The following is a 24765-nucleotide window of genomic DNA, read 5'->3' as shown; positions in this document are numbered from 1 at the left end:
AGAGGATTTGAACAAAAAATCAAGAATATTAAAAAATCTGATATAATTTTCTGAAAAACTAAAAAAAATTAGTCACCTTATATTATCAAAGAGGAAGTTGTGATATTACAATTTGTATACACTTGCTCGGAACTGAGGTCTGGTAGCAGTTCTTGAGTCTTACAGACAATGAGAGTACTTTGTGGCTGGTACCTGAAGTTATCCATGTGCAAATTTGGATATAAGATGCTTGTTTTTAACAGTAAGGATAATTAGCCATTGGAACAGATTACAAAAGACTCTGAAGGACTGGAAAATGTTAAATCAGGGGTAATATAACATTTTTCTGAAAAAAATATGCTTCTCTTTGGGTGGAGAATTTTTATGGTTTCATCTACACAGGTCACAGTAGAATGGAAATGTCTTTTTCCTAAATATGAATTTCATATCTGTTACCTGAATTTATCAGATTACGATATTTTAACAAAAGTGTGTAACAGTTCTTCATGAGAGGTGTGTAAAGAGTACAGGCGGTTTGATCTGTCAAAAAGTGCAAGTAAGTTGTATAAAGATTTCTAAATAACAAAAAAAGTGCTCCTGTTCTATATATTTTGAATAAATGGGAAATTGCTATCATTCCTGAGAAGTAAAAGTTTCTGAAAGAATATCCATATTTGGAAAAAAATGATCTCCAAACTCTTTATAACATTTTCATATCAAACACGTAGTCTTTCAGTCTTCTGAGAAACATTAAAAACCTTATTTTTTTTTAGAGGATAGATTCTTTTTTGTTTAAAACAAAACAATTGGAGGTTTTTTGGCAAACAAAAAAAACATAAAAAATTTTTGTTAGTGTCTAAAATTGTCAATGACTTGAGCTTCTTCCAGTATAGAGCCATTTAAAATGTGGATAAATCATAAATATAAACAAAACTTATTGATTCAGCTCTCAAGTCTTTGTAGATTTGCAGGGCTTAACTGCTACTTACTGTACACAGAAAAATTAACATTTTTAAAAGCTTCTTCTATCCCAATGGGATTGCAGTGGATTGTTTTCAAACACCACAGCTGAAGCAAACACACTACTCATGTTTTTTATTACCATATTTTTACCCAGGGGGCAGTGTGCTAATTCTAAATATTTGTTGTGAAAAACCTGTACATCAGTTTCTAAAAAACCGAGATTCCTCTTAAAAGGTGCCCTCTGCAGAAGACTTGAAACTCTCATCTTTAGAAACTTGCCTCATAAGTAGTGTCAAGTTCTGGAATCCCATACCTTCAGTGCTAAATACAAGATTTGCAACTTTGAAGTTTCATTCTTTCCACAACAATTAAGACAGAAAAAGAACTGGTAGAACGAAGTCTTCTTATTTAGTCAGTCTTTAGATCTAGGTTCCTTATCTTAACACTAGAAATTACGCTGTTACCCTTGGGATGCACATAATGATTCACACCTCATTACAGCACAAATAAAGACACACATCCAATCTCAATTTGAAGAAATGAGGAGATGGAAAATTCAACTTCAGCTTTGAAATTTGCTAAAACAATAAAGTCATTGTTTCTTTCAACTGTGGAAGTAGATTCCGTATCTTTGTCTTAACCATAGCTTCCTGGTTTTGTTAAGCTAGGCATGATCCAGTATTTTCTCTGTTGGATGTATGTAAGTGCTCTAAACCTTTAGCTGTGAAACTGCTTTCAGATGAGACAAACATGCATTCTTGAATCATCTTTAATTCTGTTTTAATTACAAACCACATTTTCAAATATCCTTTTAAACCTGTGAACAGTCTGTCTCCAGTGCTCTAATTTTGGTTTAATGCTGTTTTATGCACACCTCTTTAATATGCTTAACAAAGGAACTGTTCATTGCAATACTGTACTGAGAACCACATGACAGGGATTCACATGAACGACTCAAGTGTCCTCTTCCTCTGCTATCACTGCTGAGGTTATGAGGACAAGCAGTTTTCGTATCAGTTGAATTCTTTCAATTTGTAAGTCTGTCATTGAGATAAAAGATAATATAAACACATAATTGCCTTGAAATGAAATTCACTGTATGTGAATTTCTTTTCTCTTCCTGCCTTTTTCTTTCACAAAAATGCCTTCTTTAAGGATTCATCATGGCTGAACAAAAGGGAAATAAATTGGAATTTGGGAATGACATTAAAGTAACAAGTAACACTTGTCCTAACATCTTCGAGGAGATAATATCAAAAAGATGTTTTGCATCTTTTAAATAGTTCTAAGATATAGACTGGCCATAAATGTTAAGTTTTGACCTCAGAAACAGAAAACAGTAATGGTGATATTTAACACTTTCACCTTTTCTCTAAAAGTATATTTAAGTTTTTAGGAGTTTTTGCAGAAAAATTGCTGTCAGTTCTGTCTGTCTATCTATCTATCTATCTATCTATCTATCTATCTGCATGTGCATGTGTGTGTGTATATTTGTGTGTATATATATATATTTGCATGTATATGTATATATATATGTATATAATATATATAATATAGATATAAAATTATCTACCAAAATGGAATGCTATACTTTGCTCTATCAAAAATGACCATTTTTCAAAGGTAAATGAAATATTTTTTTCCATCAAAGACTGAAGGTGAGTAAGGAGGGATGCTCACAGTCTTAAGTGATATATTCAAGCTAGCATTACATGTTTTGCAGGAGGAAGAGTTTTGAGCAATTCCTATGGTACAACTACTAGATGAATATTCTAGTTGTGAAGTGGTGGGGGGTTTTAAATAAAAATTATTCAAATTAATTTATTATTTGAAAAAAAATCGTGGTTAAACGAGACTGAAAAAAATTAAAAATAGTTCATAAATAATTTAAGAAGAAAAAGTAAAAGGTTTTCTCTACCTTAAATGTGTTCCCTCACAATACTTCATAAACTCAAATCATCTTTTTGTTAATGTTTGCACAATGTTGGAGGATATACTGCTATATTCTTACTACTATTACTGGTATTACTACTACTACTACTACTGCTACTATTACTATTACTACTACTACTATTTTTTCTTACAGCACAAGAAAGATAAATATAACCTTTAAAATACACTTATTTTCCAGGCATGAAACCTACACTTTGACACTCATATTTTAAAGACTTTTTTCCCAATGAGGACTAAGGTCTGAATTTTAGAAACAGAAACACTAAAAGAATATGAATTTGAAACAACATTCACCATATGTTGCAGTTGAAAGAAGAGTTGAAAGAGTTGAAGCCAACTATACGAGAAATGAGGACCACAGTATTAGCAAAACTGCACAAATCTTGCCTGAAGATAATAGTTACAATGACATAGCAACTCTATGAATAAAGCACATATAAGAACCAGATTTTAAAGTGGTCCTCCATTTGTGTTAATCGTGAGACATTCCTGGCTTTCCTTTAATATCCCAGATAATGCCCTCAGTTTCTCATTTCAATATATGTAGCAGCAGTTCTACTGACCTGAGACTCTTTAAATGCACAACAGTAATTCAGTTTCAGAGCACAGTAAGAAATAAGAGCATTTGATGGCATAATTAAAAAGCTATGTCAACTTTTATGTACAAGTAGGTCAAACTAAAGATGGCATTCTTTATTCTTGAGTGTTTAACTTTGTAATATTAATGATATTTTTATGTACATGGAAAGATGACAAATGACAGTCCAGTAAATCTGCATATATGCTCTGCTAGAATGCATCCTACTTCTGTTTTGATAGCATTATACACTAATCATTGCTCTCAGTCAGCTAAAAAGGACAACTGTAGATTACTGTGACAATGTAACTAATTATGCAGTTTATGAACCTAATTCAAAGTTATTTGAATTAATTTACATGTTACTTCCTATACAGTTTGAGGGTGGGAATTGGTCCTGTCATTCCAATTTCAAAATAAGGGTGCAAAAATTAATATGTTCTAAACAAAGTGTGGCTTCTGCTTTGATATAGAACAGTAACTGAAATAGAACTTTTCTTTAAATACCTTATCCATAATTTCTAAATACAAAATAAAACCATATGCTTGGTCTTCTCCAAATAAAGGTGATCACATATCTCTACATGGGATTTTATATAAATTTAAAATTAAAGCATTCCACAGTATTCCTCTGATCTTCACATAATATTTTACTGCACTGTTTCTAATCAAAAGATTTTAATATTAGGGGAATATCATTTGAAAGAAATAAAATTTTTGCTTTCTGGTGAGTAAAATTTACAATTTTTTTCTGTCCTTTCTACTTTTTTCACTAAAAGTGGAATAGAATAATTTGTCAATTTTATCAGCATACTGAATAGCTTTTCAGTTAATATACCCATCAGCATCCAATGTATGAAAAGTAATCATTAGTATTTCGGTTTTTATTTTAGATGGTTTACATTTGAAATTCTCATTCTTCATTGTGGTGTTGCTTATGTTTTCTTTTTATTCACAGTAAATTGACTTTCCTGCTGCTTGTCCTCTCCCTTGCCTACTTGGGAGATTGGATAAACAGAACCAATATCCCTCTGCTACATATCATGTCTAAACTTTCTCTGCTGTAACTACCGCTTTAAAACATCAGAGATACAAAACGGCACAGTATTTCCTAAGTGCAGACATCTGCAGAAAACCCATTAAGTCCAATCACTAGCCTACAGTGCAGGCATTAAAAAAAGAGTAGCCATCAATAAACATGTTATTTAAATTCAATTTAACTTTCTTCTAGAGTCAAAGAAATAATCGATGAATTCTGTGTGCTAACTAAACAGAGCTACCAGGGGCCAAGGTATTTATTAACTGTAAAAACAGTTCATTGACGGGTTTACTGTGAGCTGCTGTAGATCCCAGCACTGGTCTCAGCAGAAAAAAACATGCAACAAACTAATGGGTAGTTGGCCTCAAAAGCTTGCAGTGGAAATTCAGGAAGAGTTTTCTGGAGTAGTATGTACGCTTTTGTACCTCTTGTTGGAAAGAAAACAACCCATACTACATAACAAAGTTGTTATGTACCATGTTTCAGCAGTTTTCAGAACATCCAGTAAAGAAATATAACAGGCCTTTATTCACACTTGATTTTTACACTTGAAAATTCTATTCTTCTCTTAAAAAAATCAAAATGTATTAAAACCCCCTATATATTTAAGAAAAGGGCAATAGTTAAAATTAAAATTCCAATATATTTTAAATACAACAGTGCTTTAAAAAAAAGCCAGTTTGTAAATTACCACTCTCATCCTCATTGATCTTAATGGGAAAAGAGACCACTACTCATACAGGCTGACTGCAATGGGTAGATACTGAGTAAAAGCAAGAAATCTTATGATTCATAAATATATCTGAGAAAAGTTTCTAACCTGGTTAGAGATGTTTCATCATTAGAACATATTTCCTGAATCCAATGTCAAGAATTCTTTAAGAAAATGAAGGTAATGCTATGGATATTCTGGAACAATGCAACAGACCACGTAGAAGGAAATTTTAGGAGCACTCAAAGCCCAGGGTTAGAAAATCCATTTAGAAAGATAAGCAATCTGAGTTCTCTGCTAATGTATTTAAACCTTGAATACATAATTTTAAAATCTAGTGCTTTTCATGTTATTTTAAATGTGGTGGAAAATTATACTATAGGTCACAGTGCTTCCTTAAGTGAGTTCTCTCACTCTTATGTTTCTGTCAGTTTGTGATGTGCTATGAATTATGCTTTTTTACCTCTTCAGCACAGTAGGCTGTAAATTAATAGGTGCAAAGAAAGCAATAGTGTTCTGTGAATTAAGCATCAATTTACTGTCTCTGCACTTCTCACTTCATACACCACTCACATGTTGGTGTTAATAGCTAAGTGGTCTCCATGTCTTTACAGCTATCACAGGCAAGAGTTTATATGAATTTAGTTACTACTAGCATGAAGTATATTTATCATCATATTTATTTTAGGGTCCTTGCAAAATAAATAATAAATAAAATAAAAAATCCTTGCAAAACCTTCAACATACTTTTATGCATACAGGTACTAATATATATTTAATATATTATTTAATTATTTAATATATTATTTTCAAAATACTACAAGAGACAACAAATGTATTTTAGATATGCTTTCTTTAAAATACAAGTCTAAGACAATCTTTGGCAAGATTTCCATAATAATCATAAACTAAACATATTTATTAACTGAGCCTTAAATAGATTTGTCTTTGTATCAGGACTCTACAACCTTCTTTTTATCAAATTAAACACAAGATTAACATATAACAGAAAGGAAAGCTGTGGTCCAAAAGGAAGAATAGGGAAGTGCTTTGTTATATTTCTACCTGGAGCTCTCAGCAGAATTACATGCCTATTTCAGCACTTGCCATCATTATAGATGCCAGTATCTGGGTAGAGACCACAGGATACGGACAGAGCTGCTACGTATTTACCAGGAAAGAAGAGCCCAGGCCAGGTTTCACTGCTGTCCTACACAGCAAAACTTAGTGTACCAAAACAGTTCTGTTTGGAGGAGGAGGAAAGGAAAGCAAATATGCTTCCCAGGTCAAAGTGCCAACATTTAGCGACAGTGTTATTCCCGTATGTTTAGGATGTTTTTGTTCACCCTGTGACAGTGGGACAGCTGAATCCAGTACACTTCCAGGTTATTTGCGATGTCACTCTGCAAAGACTCTTCTGATCAAGAACATCATATTCCCTTGCCCCTCCAAGGCAGCCCAAAGCTGTTTCCAAAATGCTACCAAGTCTTTAAAGTTTGTCGTATTATCCCTCAACATACCCAATCAAAATTCTTTTCATGTTAGACTCATTCTTGTCTCTTAACTCCCCAATTCAAAGCTCTTATTACCTCCAACATCTCCTTTCTTCCAGTTCAATGTCACCAATTCATGTGACATTAATGAGATCATGTACAAATTTGGGTGTTACATTCCAGCTTATTTTTGAAACCACTACTTGTACTCTTTGTCTTTCTCTTCATTATGGTCATTTTAGCAATTAGAATCTGAAGGTGCGTCATTACAACTAGCAGAGCTCATCTCCTTATATACTGCAGTATTTAGTATACATTTAAATAATAAACAAAAACCTCACATATGTTCCTCTGTATCAAAACAATTAAAAAAAAAAAGTAAAAAAAGTTGCCATTAGGATGCTGAAAAGAAAAGGAAGACAATGTCCAGGATGGTGGAAAGAAATATAACCCTGTCTTAAGATACCATTTTCTTTGCAGCTTTGTTTTCTTATCTGTAGTCAGGTTTCATCTTCTCTCCTATAGAATTGTTAGGCAGGGTGACCTGTTCGCTACCTGTCTCATCTACATTATTTTTTTTTCTTTCCATAGACTCCAAAGGTACTGAACAGTGTTCACTGTATTTTCCTAAGTCTGCTAACAATTTAGTTACAACTGTGGCCTGCAGAAAATCCATTTTGGAACATGATAATTTTGATAAATATAGCCAAGTACAAGATATATCTCTGAAGATATCATCTTATTAATCCTTGTTATGGGAAAACTGTAGGAGTGAAAAAGCTGTTTATCTGCATATGTTTGAGTTTAGTGACTGTTATAAAAAAAAAAAAAGAACTGGCTATAGACACGAAATTAAAACATGCTATTTCCCACTCAGGGAATTTTAAAAGACTCTAGAAAGCAATACTCTAAGAACTACAGTACACCAGTTGCCTGTATGACATGTTTAGTATACATAGCTGGTATCCTTGCAAAACACTCTGCCAATTTTATTTCTAAATTCCCTAATCCATGAGTGGGATAATCCATTCTGAGACTGTGCTTAACAACTGTGAGACCAGCGAGACATTCTCTCCAAGATTACAGAATTCCACAGGCACTCAAGTTCAGAACATTGTTTGGAAACTTTTAATACACCATTTTGACTATGACTATACCACATGGTTGATTTATGTTTTTTAACCCTTAATCTACCAGAACCAAGATCAATTATGATTTGTCCTTGCTTGTCTGGTATACGTTTTAAAAGATTTTAAGCTTAAACAATTGAACATGGTAGGAAATGCTGAGAGAGGATGCAGAATTTTTCTGGACATGTTGATGGGAGGGAAGGGAAGGGAGCAGGGGAAGTATAGGTGTTGGCAACAGAAAAAACTAGGAGAAACCAGAAGAGACAAGCTTCAGTACCAAAGGCAGCAACTGACAGGACTCAGAAGCTGGGGAAAAGATGTATTCCACTGAGCCTTTTAAAAATACATAGTCTTTGCCAGATTTCTTATTTGGGAGATTTTTTTGTCATTTATTCAGTTTACAATATGGAAATGCCTTCTGATGGTGTGTGCTGTAGTAAGAGTCTGAACAAACGATACACGGAAGAAATCTGTTAGGAAAAATGTATTTCATTAACTGAACTTTAATTCTAATTAGGTAAATTAACATAATATGAATTGAAAATATTTAATATTCTATCATGAACACAGTATTTTTCAGTCTTAAAAATCTCTTCGTACAGACACACATGCTACATTTGTCACTCACCTTGGAAATATCTGTGGCCTTCCAATGTATCTTGGGGGTTTGGAGCTGAATAATGTTCTGTGTTAAATCAATTTTAAAAGTTTTTGTGTTGCTGTATTTGACAGGCTGGTTTCAAGTGCTAGACAGTATTAATGATGATTTTCAAATGGGATATATTATGTAATTTTTTACATAGTAACTGAAAACTTTGCAATATGAAACTCAATGGAAAGAATTTGAAGGTAACTATGTAACTCATTTGCAAAAAAAAAAAATTAAAATGAAATGTGTTTCATGGCAGATCTGATGGACAGGTAATAGGGGAAGTCCAGTTAAAAGCTGAAGAAAAGTAAGACCTTCCAAAAACTAGCAATAGAATCCTTTACCAGTAACTCCAAGACAAGCATATGACTTTACGGAGTTTCATTAGTGACAAAAAAGGGGATGGTGATCAGAATATCTCTAAAGAAGCTAAAACAAACAAGTAATTACACATAAATTAATAAAAATCTAATAGTGTTCTCAAAGGAAAAAGATGGAATCTAACTGCCTTCCTTTTGTTGCGTGGTCATGACATATCCTTTCTCACTTGACGTAGAAGGAAATGAAAATGGTACCTTATGTTGCCACAGGTATGCCACTAAGCCTTTTTCTGGTGTAGAACAACAACCTTATTGAAGGTGCATCCACAAGCGATAGTAAACCAATAGATGGTGCTCTTTAGCTGTCTAATTATGTAATTCTGAACTAAACATTCAGCTCATATGTCTGGATCTACTGCCATACGTGTCTATCAAAAAGGTGATTTAGACCACTCCATTATCTCATGCATTACTTTGCCATAGACCCCTCACAAAAAGGGTGGTAATTAAGATTAAGACCGATATCTAAAAACAGGACAGAAAACATGCAGATCAAAGTCCTACTATTTTGATACGTATCTCAGTCTTTGAACTGGTGTATTTATCTAAGAAACACAAAATAGCATCCAGTTGCTATAAGAATTATTCATTAACACAGAAATAAAAAGCGAGTTTCGTATGACTCCAGGTATTAATGTCTAATTGTATGCCAAGATTATAGCAATTCATTATTACTGCTTCCAAATCACTCTCGCATCCACGTACATTTTTATGGCCTTTCACCAGGATATTGAGGTAATTTATAAGGAAGTCAGAATAATCTTAAAGGTATTTTTAAATAGTATTAGGAAATTAATTTAGACTAAAAAGTACAAAGTGTAGTTCACTCTTCTGCACTGGTAAATACTGAAAAAAATGAGAAGGATAATAAATTTGGGTTTAAATTGAAGCACAGTAAGATACAATTTGCATTATAAGGTAAAAGAGGACAAAAATAATTTTTGAATGAAATTTTTTCTGTATTAAGGTTTCAAGTTAAAAAATAGTTGCAGAATTATTCCTAGTATCATAATCACTTTTCCTGCACAATGTAACCCTCTGAGATAATTTGATGATCTTGTAAAAATTATGGCAAAGTCACATTTACGTGAAAAAACCTGAGTTGGGCTAATCTATGCCCCTGTGAATTGCCCAGCTTTACCTAACATACAAATAATAATAATAAAATCCCACACCTGCCTCAAGGAGGAGTCTTGGGAAAGACTAAGAGATTTTCAATAGGATGCTTTCCCTAAGTAATATATTTCTGGCTTTACTTCAAAACTGTCTGGGGTTTTAAGATACTCCTAAACACTACCTCTAGGTCCAACCTTGATTTAAATTTAAGTAGCATCTAACTTAAACTGAAGTCTAAAGAGACATGTCTGAAAGTATTTTAAAAGTGTTATACCATGTGCAGAATTATTTTTTTTTTTAAGTTCTAATAATCAACAACAGAGGAGATCTTCAGAATCAAAAGATGGACTTGGAGATGGACTCTAGACATAATAAAGAGGCAGTCTTTCTTTTATGCTCCCAGAAGAACTGTTTATGTGCTTACCAACTCAAAATAAATATATTTTACATGTATGTAACAGCAAATTAATCTATTTATTCAAATTCAAAAAGGTTTCTTTCATCTACAGTCTAACTGATAATACTTATACTTCCTTCACAGGTGAAAAAGCCTGTTCTGCCTGTTTCCCATTAATTTTGCAAACATTGATGTTCATCTTTTTATCCATGTTAACAGTTATACTGATTCGAAGCAGAATTATAAGTGTCATCACCTGTAGGTGCATATCCATTCAAGATCCAGAGCTATATAACTGTTCTTTAATTAGGTAAAAACAAACAAAAACAAACAAAAAAAATTCAACCAACAAACAAAACTTGAATGGCTTTAGACACTCTCATTGTATCATGGACATAAAATAAATAGTGAAGTAATGGTACTTGAATATTTTATAAACATATTCCATTAGGATGGACTGTATAAATTATTTTAAAATTAGAAAAGGTAAACAAATCCCTTCTTCCTTTTCAATGCATTGGAAAACAAACCAATGATCAGCTATATAATATGGAAATTAATTGAACATCTTAGAGAAGGTTTAAAAAGATGTAAAGCATATAAGTAATATAATATGTTTAATATTATTATTATATAGGAATAAGACATATAACCTATATAATTGCTATAATTAAAAGTCTCATATCCATATTTTATACATACATCAGATTATCTCAGCTTTTAGACTCTACTTGCTCTAGCATTTCCATTGTTTTACTTAAAAAAAGTCAATCCAGTTTTTACTGCAATGTTAGAAGTTGGAACTGTTTCTAACCTTGTAGATATGTTTGGAGGGAGTAATCCAGACCTATTGCATCATACACTAAAATCACTAAAGAATCATCAGTCTGAAATTATTTTCTTCATTCTTATTCTCTTTCTAGCTTTTACAGTGCTCATATATGTGTCTTTCTATGTTCTTCACTAGGATAATATTAGGTTTATTTTACAATAAATATTCCTTTAAGTGAAAAAACAATCATAATTACCAAACCATGCTAATGGAATATGTGTCTTCTAATACAGAATAATGTATAAAACTGTTGAATTGATGCCAGATACAATAAAAGGGAGCAATTAGGAAAAACTCACATTTTAAGATGATACACCTCTAGACCATTAGTTTTAAGTATGGAACAACTTCCCATTTAAACATACAGCTGATTTTAGCAGATTACAGCATGCACTACATTTAGTGTGGCTCTAATGTCACTATGGTAACTGTTCTGGCTTAAATATAACTGAATGTGTTGCTTCATTCCAAATTATCCAATAATCCTTTAAACATTTCTTGCAAAACTTCCCATAGTTTTTCCAAGCTTCCTTCAGTGATCCTGTACTAATCCTGATACTATCCTGTATCAGTGATACTGTTTAATATTCATCAGTGACATTGGTCAGAGGGATCAAGTGCACCCTCCACAAGTTTGCTGATGACACTAAGATGTGTGGTGAGGTTGACACACCTGAGGGATGTGATGCCACCCAGAGGTACCTGGATGAGCTTGACAAGTGGGCTCATGGGAAACTCAAGAGGTTCAACAAGGCCAAGGGCAAGAGGATGCACTAGAGTCCAGGTAACCTCTGGTATCACCACAGGCTGGGGGATGAACAGACTGAGAGCGGCCCTGTCAAGAAGGACTTGCGGCTGCTGGTGGTTGAAAAGTTGGATATAAGCTCGCAGTGTACACACAGCTCAGAAAGCCAATCGTATGCTGAGCTGCAGCAAAACCAGTGTGGCCAGCAGGTCAAGGAAAGGGATTCTGTCCCTCTGCTCTCATAAGATCCCACTTGGAGTGCTGTGTCCAGCTCTATTTTAGCACAGGAAAGACATAGACCTGTTAGAGTGAGTCTAGAGAAGGGCCACAAAAACAATCACAGAGATTCAACACCTCTACTATGAGGAAAGGCTGAGAGAGGCTGTTCAATCTAAAGAAGAGAAGACTCTGTGAAGACCTCATTGCAACCTTTCAGTACGTGAAGGGGGCTTACAAGAAAGATGGGGACAAACTTTTTAACAGATCCTGTTGCAACTGGGGAAGGCATAATGGTTATAAACTAAAATAGGGTATATTTAGACTACATATAAAGAAGACTTTTTTTACAATGAGAGTGGTGAAACACTGGTACAGGTTGCCCTGAGAGGTGGTAGATGCCCCATCCATGGAAACATTCAAGGTCAGGTTGGATGGGGCTCTCAGCAGCCTGATTCAGTCAAAGATGTCCTTGCTCACTGCAGAGCAGTATGACTAGATGACCTTTAAAGGTTTCTTCCAACCCAAACTATATTATGATTCTATGATCTTAGGAATTTACAATAAATCCATAGTTTTTAGCAATCAGAGTTTAGCATTATTAAGAAAATAAAATCTTCAACTCTAAAAAAACCAAATATCAAGGGAAACAAGCAAAATGTAGAGAAAAGTAGGAGAAATAAGATACATATAATAAGATACTTATTGTATCCCTGATTTCCAACATAACACTGATTATATTATTATATGAGATCAATGCAGAATGTTTCCACTGCTTTCTGCTCATATTCTTCTATCTCATCTATTACCAGAAATCTTTGGAAGAACAGATATGTATATGTGACTGTAAATGTAAAGTTATACCTATATTTGCATGTTTATTGTTCAATAACAGACCAATTTCTTGCAAAAAAAGCACAAATATGTTATTAGGTGTCTACCAGAGTCTCTTACACAAAATGAAATGGATAGACTTTAATGTTCTGCAGAAAAATTGCATTAGTTCCTCCCCTTCAACCTCTAAGAAGGAAACATCGGCATTGATGATTATTGTGCAGGTCTGTGTATGAGAGAGAGGTAACAGGATACTCGTGTACTGTGCTTCAGACAGTCAGACATGAGCAATTAATTTGATACAAAGCTGCTTCACTGCCATTACACAACTTTTGGTCATTTGGAAATGCTAGAGAGTATTCCAGTGATATAGATCTACATGTATCTTCAAAACAAAGAATTTACATATTTGCCTAGCGTAGTTAACCACACATTTTTATTTGATAGTTTTTCAACAGATCAGATGCTACCTAGAACTTCACAATTATTAACATATTGCACTGTCTAGCCTGCTATGACATCAAAATAATAGTAAGATTGCTTTCTATCTCCAGAAAGGCGTTCTGAAGACAATAACCATCAGTCATCTGTGACCAGATCTGTATTTTTTCTAGGTTACATTTTATAGCAATGGTGCATATGTCAAGCACAAGACATTCTCAGAGATGAAAAGAATGAAAAACCTGCATATGTAGCCTGCAGAGAAATCATAATACAAACTTCTCCAATTTAATCCATTTCCAATGACAGGACTATCATTTTTTACTCAGTACAGAGAATATAGATTTAGTATTATAATTACTAAGCCCTAATACTGCTAAGAAAACAGTTTTAACATCAGCTAACATAAGATGATAAAACTTTCATACATGAGCATATGCAGTAAGACTGAATTATAACCTGTTTAGAATAAGATGGCATTTATTAGATGTCTATATATTCCTGTTTTACTGTGAGGCTGCCTTTTGCTCACTAGTTTCATTGTTAGAGTACAATATCACAATAAGCTGTTCAAGACACAACATCAGAAAATGTTCTAATACCAAGTTTAAATATGTAACGTCAATAAACGCTCCGTTACAAATATAGCTCTTGAAGGTGGAGGAAATTTTTTTTTAGTTCTGAAAGGTGAAAGGGTCCAAAGAAAATGAGAAAATTACTAACAGGTAGAAAATATCTTAAATATCCTCTAATATCTTTCCAAAATAGGCACCAAAAATGAAAACCAAAAAGAAAACAATAAAATTAGATCTTTACAAGATCTCTGACTTACCATATTGATGGTGCTTCTGTTCCACTGATCTCTAAGAAGTCATATCCTTCCTCCAACTGGAAGTCAGTAAAGACCAAAGCAATGGTGTCTCCTGGTTCAGCCAATATGGTCCAGGTACAATCAGCATTATTTTCATACTCAGAAGGGAAGTGTGGACTTGAAATTGTTCCACTCGTTCCACGTAGTGTTCCTCCACAAGCTCCTTCAGCTGATGAACAGAATATGAAATACTAGTGAAGTTGTGCTTTAAATAAATGAAACATTATCCTGGCTTCTACCATAGCAAACCCAGCTCTTCTCTTTGCATAAAGTACCCATAGAGTACCCACGTACACACAGAAACAAAATATTATCCAGGTGAATGGAACATTTTCTGGTCTTTAAGCTGTAAAGGTTTTTGGTTTGTTTTTTTTTTTACTTCTTTTCCTTGTTGATGTCACTTTAGCACCAGGTCAAACACGAATGAAGGTTAGCAGAGACACCTAGTATGAGCTGATTTGGAGAATCTATCTCTGTGAAAGTGTGCACAGAACAGGCCTAAGAAAGAACTGGGCAAAAAATCACAGAAATACACTTTTTTCTCTGTGATACAAATTTAAAAATATTAAACACTTCTTTCTAAAGACCTCTCTCACTCATTTCTTATAACTATAAACAACTGCAGAAAAAATATCCTTATAGATTTAAGTGAACTCCTAAACTAGAAAGCATTAATAAAACTATATTATCCTTTCTCGGATTTTTGTTCTGAATCAGGATGTTTACAGATGGCAAATGAATGCAGAAGGTTTTGTTGTCAAATGGATCTTCCATCCATGTATATTTTTAATGGTTATTAGTAAAATTTCAGAAAAATACACAGCATAGGAGGATAAGCTTTAAAAATATGCTGATTATTAGTAGCATTTGGAATTAAAACATACAATTAAAAATCCCTAAGAAAATATGCCATCCATACAATTCATTGGCATAAGAAATTAAAAATTCATCAAGTGGCTTTCGGTGTTGGACAACTGTCTATGAAAGCTAAAGTAATAGTAATTAAAAATATTTCTGCATAGCTGAATGATCAGAAGAGAAGCATTTCATATTTATCTTTAGTTACTGCTATTATCGTTATATGCATCCTGTAAGTGCGTGTGAAGATTTGAAAACAAAGGACTAAGAAAGGTGCATAACACAAGGAACTTATAGTCTAATTAGGATAAAACTGAATAGCTAATTAAGACAACAGACAGGTAGCAGTAGAACTGCTCTTCTCAATCACAATTGAAAGCCTGTCGTTGAAAGTGAACTTCAAAGGAAGTTTTGAAGGAAAAAGGATTCATGTGAATCAAAGGAAAAAGATCTACTCTCCTAAGAGATTTCTTTTTTTTTGGTGAAATCTGGGCATTTCTATGATTCCTTCCTCAATATCTGGGTTTTTATATGGTGCATATTAAAGGGACAATTGTGCCTCTGAGGAATGGAAGAGGTAAGGAAGTGAACATTAAAGAACCATGGATAGCCAAGGATCAGAGTCAAATTTCCTGGTGCATAATATATGCAAGGATTAAAATAATTTGAAAACTACCGTAAATCTATAATAAATCAGAAAGGAGAATCAACGTTTGTTATCCACTGATATCTAGAATGACTCTTTTTTCATGTCTTTTGTTGTGGTGGTTTTTTGTTTGTTTTTTTTTTTCAATTGAATAGCTTTGTAATACTTCATTTTATATCATCATCCAGCCCAGCAAAATAAAGCAAACTAACTTCATGCATTCTGTGCCAGTACTTTTAAGTTTCATTTACTAAATCATAACAGTTCAACTTGTATTCTTGAAAGCCAGCAAGCAGACTTTTCCCATCCAGGGTAACCAGTAAGACATGCAAAATCCTAAGTCAGCCATAACTCTTTGGTACTATCTGCTCCTGTTAAATTTTGTTATGACAGCATTTTCAATTACACCATCTCCCACTGTGTTTATACTGACATTAAGTAACATGCTAGTGGTAATTACAATACTACTCACTGTTCCTGCTGCAGAGCCCTTGAATAAGCTTTGAGCTCTAAAGTTCTGAATTTTACAGCTGGCATGTAGTTTATTATTTCTGGCAATCACGTGAAAAATTCTAAATTTATACACTGTGCATTACCAATGAGAGCCAAAGGAACTCAGACTACTACAGATATATGCCCAGAGGGATGCATAGCTCTTTAATCTATTTATAACACCATTTTGAAGAGGTTTGCTAGAAACCAAGTTAGCCCAGAAATGAAAAGGAAACATCAGACAGCAGAAAACAACTTGAATGAAAGATTTAGTGTTTTTTCTCTGACAGATGTAGATATGTAAGGGAGGACCCCAGCAAAAGCATCTGTTTGTCGGGGTTGCTTTTTTTTTTTCCTGACATATTTCCCATGTTCCAGGAGCCTATATTTTGGGAATTTCCTTCATCATAAGTGACACACAGGCCAAGGAAACCAGACTGTTGAATACTAAAGTATAATACATTGCCTAAGAGTGAGCACAGGCAGGAAGGATGTGGCCACACTGCTCAGAGGGTAGGTAACAAACTGTCTGGACTTAGGTTGTGTTCACCAGGTGACCCCAGAGCTAGTTGGTCTCCTTGGACTGACGGTCATTTTTGGCCATGGCTTCCCTATGTTAAGCTTTTGAGAGAGTGAGAACAGTGCTTGGGAATCTTAATGCATTGCAGTGCTTGGAGTAATTTGATAGCAGATACTGCCTGAGGCTTTGTGAATTCAAACTCTATGTGATTTACAAATTGTAATTTAAAATGTGCAAGTAATTAATTCCAAACATTTATGGTTATTTTCAAGTTGTAAGCAACTGCACAAAATGCTGTTTGTATCAGCATAAATGACTACTTCAAGTATAAAGCTACAAACATTTGGATCTCTCAGTAGTCAGGAATTAAGTGCTCTGAATTTAGAGAATATGCATTTCATATAAAGTACACATGCAAAAACATATGGCTGGCACCACTTGACAAAAAATATGCATACTGTATAGATGTGTAGCTTGGATAAAACAGATAAACATATCCATCAAGTTTATGTACACAAAAAATCAAAAGTACCAATGAGGAACCATGGCAGTCAACGAAAAACTATTCATTTTTCTTCAAACTAGAAAGAGTAATTTCACCAAAAATAATAATCTGACAATTTTGGTAAAATGTGTTTTGCATAAATGAGATCTTGCTACAAGTGAGATGCAAGCCTTGCTACGCCTACAGCCAAGGATACGGTAACAATAAACCCAGTATCTTTAGAAACCTTCCCTTACATTGGTTTAGATATCTTTTGAACATTCAATCATTTTTAAAAGACTTTCCTCTCCTCACCAAGCAAATGCTTTCCAGAATACATTGTTCTGCATTCTATATGTCTTTTTTTATACAAAAAATAATAAAATCTTTAAGCAAGTAAAATAATGTTTATTGCCTTAGAAAAAAAACCCCAAACTTTATACCTAGCTAACCTTTCCAAACTAATTTAAAATCTGAATGTGAATGATTGGTACTTGCTATTCCAGTTTATAATGAAAGGTCTTCATGTGAAAGATCATATTACCATGTTACTCTTGCAACATAACTGACAAAAATATAGTTCTGACTTAAAACACAACCTTCATAGTAATAAAGTTTTTTTTCTGATGTCATTGGTAGTCATTTCCTTACCTCCTTATCACTAGCAACAGAATAGATGCAATTAAAAACTTCTGTGAGATTTTATAAATTGTCATCAAATGACATACTGTCATCCCGAGTCACATTTTATAAGTCTTATCATTTAAAGAAAATAGAAGCTTTAAAGGGTTCTAAATAAACCATAACCATAAATTATTTATCCTGCCTTATTAAAAGTATCATTGAAATAGTTCTTTCTTTATTGAGGCTGGAGATCAGTACCATGGAGAGAGATCTGGAGGTCGTGGTAGGTGGCAAGTTGAATCTGAGTCAGCAGTGCCCTGGTAGCCAGGAGGGTCAACCGTGTCCTGGGGGGCATCAGGCAAAGCATCACCAGCTGGTCGATGGAGGAGATTGTCCCACTCTACACAGCTCTGGGGTGCCCCACCTCAGGTACTGTGTGCAGTTTTGGATGTCTCAATATAAGGACATCAAACTATTAGAATGTGTGCAGAGAATGTTTTGAGGATGAGACTTAGGAGGAGAGTCTGAGGTCACTCGGCTTGTTCAGCCTGGAAAAGGCTGAGGAATGACCTTATCACAGTCCACATCTTACTCAAGGCAGGCAGTGGAGAGGGAGATGCTGATCTCCTTTCTCTGATGGCCATCAATATGTCACAAGGGAACAGAATGATGATGTGTCAGAGGAAGCTCAGACTGGACATTAGAAGAGGGTTTTTCACTGAGAGGATGGTCAGTCACTGGAACAGGCTCACCAGGCACTAAACCTGTCGGAGTTCAAGGAGCATCTAGATGGTGCTCCTAGTCATATGGTTTAATTTCAGGTAGTCCTGCAAGGACCATGGGATTGTAGTAAAGGATTCTTATGGGCCCCTTCCAACTTGAGACATTCTGTGATTTTTTCAATTCCTTATTAAGTGTATTTTGCTGTAATTCATTAATGAAAAAGTAGATAATTGTACCTCATTAAATAAAATTCTTCAGTACAGGGAACACATGTAGGAAATAATCACGAATTATTACCTTCACAAACACATGCTTTGTGTATTTTGGAAATGTTTAATATGAGGAGATAGTTAAATGATTTTTTAAAATAGGACTTTGAAATTACCGTTTTAAAATGTCTTACTGACAAAAAAACTAAAAACAAGTCATAGTATATCAATGACTAGTTTAAAAATAAATTTTAGCATTTCAGTGCCAACTGTCAAACTGCTCAAATGCCAGATTCATAACCACCAAAATCATCACGAAGTGTTACAATGGTGTAGCATAAGCATTACGCATTCAGCAGATAACTAATTTACCTAATTTAGTTGCAACAGTCAGCCAGCTCTTTAACCAAAATATACACCTCTACTTGCTTATCTCCTTTACTATTTTAGACTTTTACAGACTTTATTTTGAATAGGTAAAAGCCAACACCTATGTTTCTTTTCTCTGTTATAAAAAATAGAAACTCGTCAGAAGTTGTTGTTCATTTTTTCCTATCATCACTTGAATTCAGAAGTACTGCATCCCAAATAAGTGCTCTAATCAGTTTGCCTTCCTTTCTCAATTTCTTCTATTGTTGTTGATTAACTTCACATAAATTAAATACTCATTTGACCATGCATCTAAGATTAATTTTATTTCTCTCTCCACGGTTGTCAAAGGGCACTTCAAAATAATTGATATTGCACTTTAAGTAGAATGGCTTTTTTTTTGTTAAAATTTCAGACATTATTGTGGTTTAGGAAAACAGGGTCTATTTCACATATATTAAATAATAAGATTTCTCACATCAAGTTAATAGTATGCACAAAATAGAAACACACAAATTGTTGCAATTTGTTTAAAGACCTATGGGCAACCGCTGCAGCTGTAGATGAACATTTTATCTTTGAGATTTCAGTGAGCTTGATCTAAATAGACTCCAGTAGGGTCATCCTGTAGTTATGGGTCCTGACAATATTGGACTCAGATGGGTAGTCTTGTACTGGTCATTTTTAATTTATAAATATTGTGCCTAATTTAGTAACCTTTAATTATTTATTCTATCATATCAGTTTGTTATGTTATAAAGACCTAATTCCCCTCCATCCACTCTGGACAGGATATCTGATCTCATAGTCAACAGAGTTATAAATTTCAAATAATACAAAAATGGTGACGGACTAATTATTTGTTCACTTGGCAGAAAAGTTCATCTATTAACTGGTAGTTCATACTTGAGCAAATTTAAAATCAAAACTCCCACTTTGCCATATTTTTTATGCAAAAACTTGGTTTTTGGTTAAAAAGTTCAAAATTTAGTCAGCAGTAACCTCATACTCCCTCTTCCACAGAAATAAAAACATCAGTCTTCTGGATATCTTGTAAATATTATCTTCTTCTTCAATTAAGTATCCTAAGCTGTTTTCCAGTGATATGATTATCCTTCACTTGAGAGTATATTTTTAACACTGATAATGATCCCTTAAAGCAACAGTCTACAACAAATTAATCGTAAAGCCCTAATTTTATAGCAAAACAGAAATGGTTGGATTCTTTGAGAACACATTAATGACTGTTGCAAATTTAACATTTTTTTCTTTTTTATAATTTGAAAAGTTAATCCAGTTATTCCCAGAAGTCTACATTCATTTATCAAATCCTTCATCTTTTTATGACTGCCCCTGAGGTTTGTTTTTCATTTTTAGCAAATGAATCTTCCTCTGACATTAACTATGCCTATGTTCCTAATGGTCAGACCGAAGGCTTGGTTTTTGTTCTTTGAATTTACTTCATCATTGTGGATACTTCTGCTATGTTTCCATTGTACAATTTCATTTGCTCATATTTTCACTTGTTCCCATCTTCCGTGCACGTTATTTCACAGATCAACCTCTGATCTGGCATACTTTCATTTTTTTATCAGGTCCCTCCATACCTACTGACACAAACTAGAACAAGAACGTCTAAACATAATTATATGTATGTGTAAATATATATGTATGCATATACATACACACACAGATATAAGAATGAATACTTGTAGCTGTGTCCATATCTGTGCTGGGTGTTATCTTACTGTGTAAAAAATTACACTGTATATTCTATCTGTTTTTCCTGAAACTCTCCTCTGACTTCTTACTTTGTTAATCACAATGAAGTTTTTTTCCAAATTTCATCTCAGTGTAAACATTACAATAATTTAGATTATTCTAAAAGGGAACATAATTGCTCAGACAGGAATTGGCCATGTCACTCTAAGGATTAGATTTGGAAAATTATTCCAATTTTACCATTTAATGTAACATCAATAAGCAGAATTATTGGGAAATGTTCTTTTTCTTTCCTTTTTTTTTTTTAATTTATTTTAAATTGCAAACATGAACAAATTGTGGGATTTGGACATTTTTTCCTCTACCTTAAACTTATAAAACCATATATAGGAATAGTTGTGCTTTCAGAAGAATTCGTAAAAGGAAAACTAGAAACTTGATTTTGCTTAGGAAGCCTGCAAAGTACCTTCTCAAGAGGGTTAGATGTTTGTTGTTTTTTTTACCCTTCTGCAGTGCAGAGGGGTTTGCAGAGACAGTTGTGTTCTCTCTCTCTGCTATGCTGGAGAGAGATAACCTTGACAGTACGTACAGAGGCCTTGGGAAGGTGGGGGAGAAACAGGATACTTCAGGATATTAAAGGCCCTGAAGAGGGCGGGAACTTGCCTTTTTCTCCCTGGGGCCCAGTGTTTAACAGCACTGTGAGGTATTTGTAAGTTTTTTCATGTTCTGGCCTTCTGAATAAACCTTTGAATTCTTTCCACTGCCTTGGCATTTCTGGGGATACTTGTGTATTTACTTTACATCATATTTGTCTAAATCTCAGAGGGTGAGAAGAAATTACATGAGAGAATTACTTGATGCCTTAGAAGGTATTGGTAACACCAAAACCATAACTTTCTCTTTGCTAGTTGTTTCAAAAATGTCAGCTCTGAATCTCTGTATTCAGTTTATTTTAGTCTTCAGTGAATCATAGACTCTTCTTCCTTTCTCCCTTTATCTAGGAGTATCTCTTTATTTTATATGTATATCTATATATGTAAAATATATATTTTTCACCAAAATATTTCTGCAATAATATTTCTTAAATCTGAAACCTGATTAATTATTACTTATTCCTTTTGGACCTTTCCAACATATGATCTCTTTTACTGGTATATCTTCTTTATTTTCCCTCCAATAATTGGATGTCTTTTTAATGATAATATATTACATGTTCTATTTTCATTGTGAGAAAAAGCTTACCGTTGTAATATCACTAATCCAATTTGTATTCCTAATGTTAGCTTCATAAAAATCTTGACTCATGCAACTATAATCAACTAGGGATTCTCAAAATTACTGAGAATTGAGAACCTAATTATACAAAGTTCATTTAGAAGTAGTCACATATCATAAATCAGCTATTAGGGGAACTACTGAAGAGAATGAAATTAACTTTCAAAATGTTTCAGACTTGTACTGCACAGTATTTCAACCTCAAGACAAAGAAGGCAAATGTTTTGGGTGACACTATTATGGTAGCTGAGAATGAGACAACAAAGACCTTTTAATTATCAGGAAAAAAAGTAAGAACAGGATTTAGGTGGGCCATTTATTCTCTCTGAATATTTTTGTAAGCCATGTATACAATTTTTTTGCAGAAACTCATGGTACTTTCTGATTATATTTTTATTACAGAAAAGTCCATATGGAAAAACAGGACTAAGTTTTAATAATTACCTTGTCTTTCAGGATTTACCTTTGAACTTTTCTCTGGGGGTTGTTTTCTATTTTGGGGGATCTGGGGTTTTTTATTGAAAGAAAAAAAACAAACAAAAAAAAGCAAATTTCTTGACAGTCAAATTTTCAAACTTTCTAAAAATGGCACTAATTGCTCATGTGATTTCTGTTCAGAGTTCATTCTAGGCCATTAATGAGTCTACAGCACAGTTCAGCTCCACCACTCTCATTATAGTTATACTTTAAAAAACAAACCTCTGGAACTGAGTAGCAGCCAAAGAAACAAAATGGCAGATACAAGAGCCAACGTTGTCATGCTGTTTACATGTCCCTTGAGGTTTAGTAATTCACTAGGAATTCTTCAAGCAAAAAAAACAGTTGTACAGTTAGACAATGTACAAATTAGTACAAAAATAGACATCAGCTTCTTAATGCTTCTGAAATTATTAAGCAACACAACGGCAGAAAATAGTAATTTTTCAGCATCAGCGAAGTTAGGGAAACATACCACAGAGAACAAGGTTGTTAGGATTTTTCAGAATATGAAACTCGTAGCTTTATCTAACTGTTATGCTATCATGCATGTTTGCCATGAAATTAGTTTATGATGACAAGAAAGAAGAATACCATCTGGAAACAAAACTGTAACAAAAGATGCTTTCATGGAAAAGATCAAGGTTCTTAGAGAAACAATAGGGGAACATTTCTTGCTTGAAGACATAGGGAATGGAAAGGGTTATCTCATGGCATATGTTCCAGACTGACAAAATGAAATAAAATAAAGAATGTCTAAAATCTCTCATCAAATCCACATTCCACATAAACTCTAAAAATCCACTGAGGGAATGGCTGAGTTCACACAAATCATTAACTGTTAAATAACTTTTCTGTTATGTTCCTCATGTCTTGAAAACGTATACAGAATTATTTGGATTTCATGTAAGTTCTACAGAAGGTTTAGGACCCCATTTGATTTTTTTATTAGGTTTAATTCATAGAGTTACAAATTATGAACAAAATTTCAGTCCTGTTAAAGATATTTGTATGTAGTAAACATTGCCAAAAATGGTAGTATCTGCAGAAATATAACAAATATTTAGTACACACTGATCATATCATGAACTTGTGACATGTATATTTTTTTGAAACCTGTTTACTATACCTTATTAGAAGGACAAAAAAAACCCCTAACATCTAAGATCAGACACTGAATGGCTAGAAAATTTTTGTTTTCTTTCTGTTTTGAAGCACTAGTAAAAAAAATCTCTGTTAATTACTGATTTAAATCAAATACAAACAACAAAAACTACTTAAAATTCTACTGGTTTTAAACACTAATCCTTGTATTTGTTTCGGAGCACAGAAATTTATAAAATATTTCTTTGCTGTGAGGAGTTACATTATGAGACCCTTCAGTCACAAGTAACCTTTACAAATTATTACAGAATGCCATAACTTCCCTTTGTTACTCATCCACATGGGTATGAAAAATACTGCCAAGGGAGAGTGTCAGCAGTGAAGTGTGTCCAAAGGGCATAAGATTAGGGTGAAGAGCACAGGAGACCACGGGGGTTCTCCTTAATACAAGAGGAAAAGTTTGGGTAGGAGTATCAGATTCCTGTAGAAGAACACTTGACTAAGGAGCTGGTGCTGGGCAACAAGGCTTTGACCTCTTTGACCACAGAATCCTCTTCAAGGAATGAGGACAGGAGGGCAGAAACAGTTTTGTTGACCTGGTGAAGCAAGCTCTAAAGTACATTTGTCAGGGACAAAGGCCAAAACTATAAAGGCAAGTGGGTTAACAGGCCCAGGGAAGAACACATGGGACAGGGCAACGAATGTTTCTCGCCCACCCTCTCAGAAAGCAACATGACTGGAAGCCCAGTTGAAGTGTCTGCATGCAAAAATGTTCATCATGGGAAGCACACTGGAGAAACTGGAAGTGCATATGCAGTCACAGAACTGTGGTGTTATCAAGATCAGAGATGTAGTGGGACAGTTCACCCAACTGGAGGACAGACTGACTCTTAGAAAATGCAGGAAGAAAAAGACAGGCTGCACGTTACACAAAG

The 24765-nt window shown here is 34.0% G+C and overlaps 1 protein-coding gene across 5 annotated transcripts in view; it reads right to left on the bottom strand.

Moving 5' to 3' along the window:
- The window catches only part of CSMD1 (CUB and Sushi multiple domains 1), a 1093278-nt gene that overhangs the window by 516179 nt on the left and 552334 nt on the right, over positions 1 to 24765 (bottom strand). For all 5 annotated transcript variants that reach the window (XM_027640975.1, XM_027640976.1, XM_027640977.1 and 2 more), the window contains one exon: positions 14289 to 14496. In XM_027640975.1, the coding sequence (XP_027496776.1) occupies positions 14289 to 14496 (208 nt within the window). The remainder of the gene's footprint in view (positions 1 to 14288; positions 14497 to 24765) is intronic.

Source organism: Corapipo altera, unplaced genomic scaffold (assembly GCF_003945725.1).
Source record: "Corapipo altera isolate COAL_440 unplaced genomic scaffold, ASM394572v1 46, whole genome shotgun sequence".
NCBI lineage: Eukaryota > Metazoa > Chordata > Aves > Passeriformes > Pipridae > Corapipo > Corapipo altera.
Note: the sequence above shows the minus strand (reverse complement) of the source record. Positions and strands in the feature narration are given on the sequence as shown.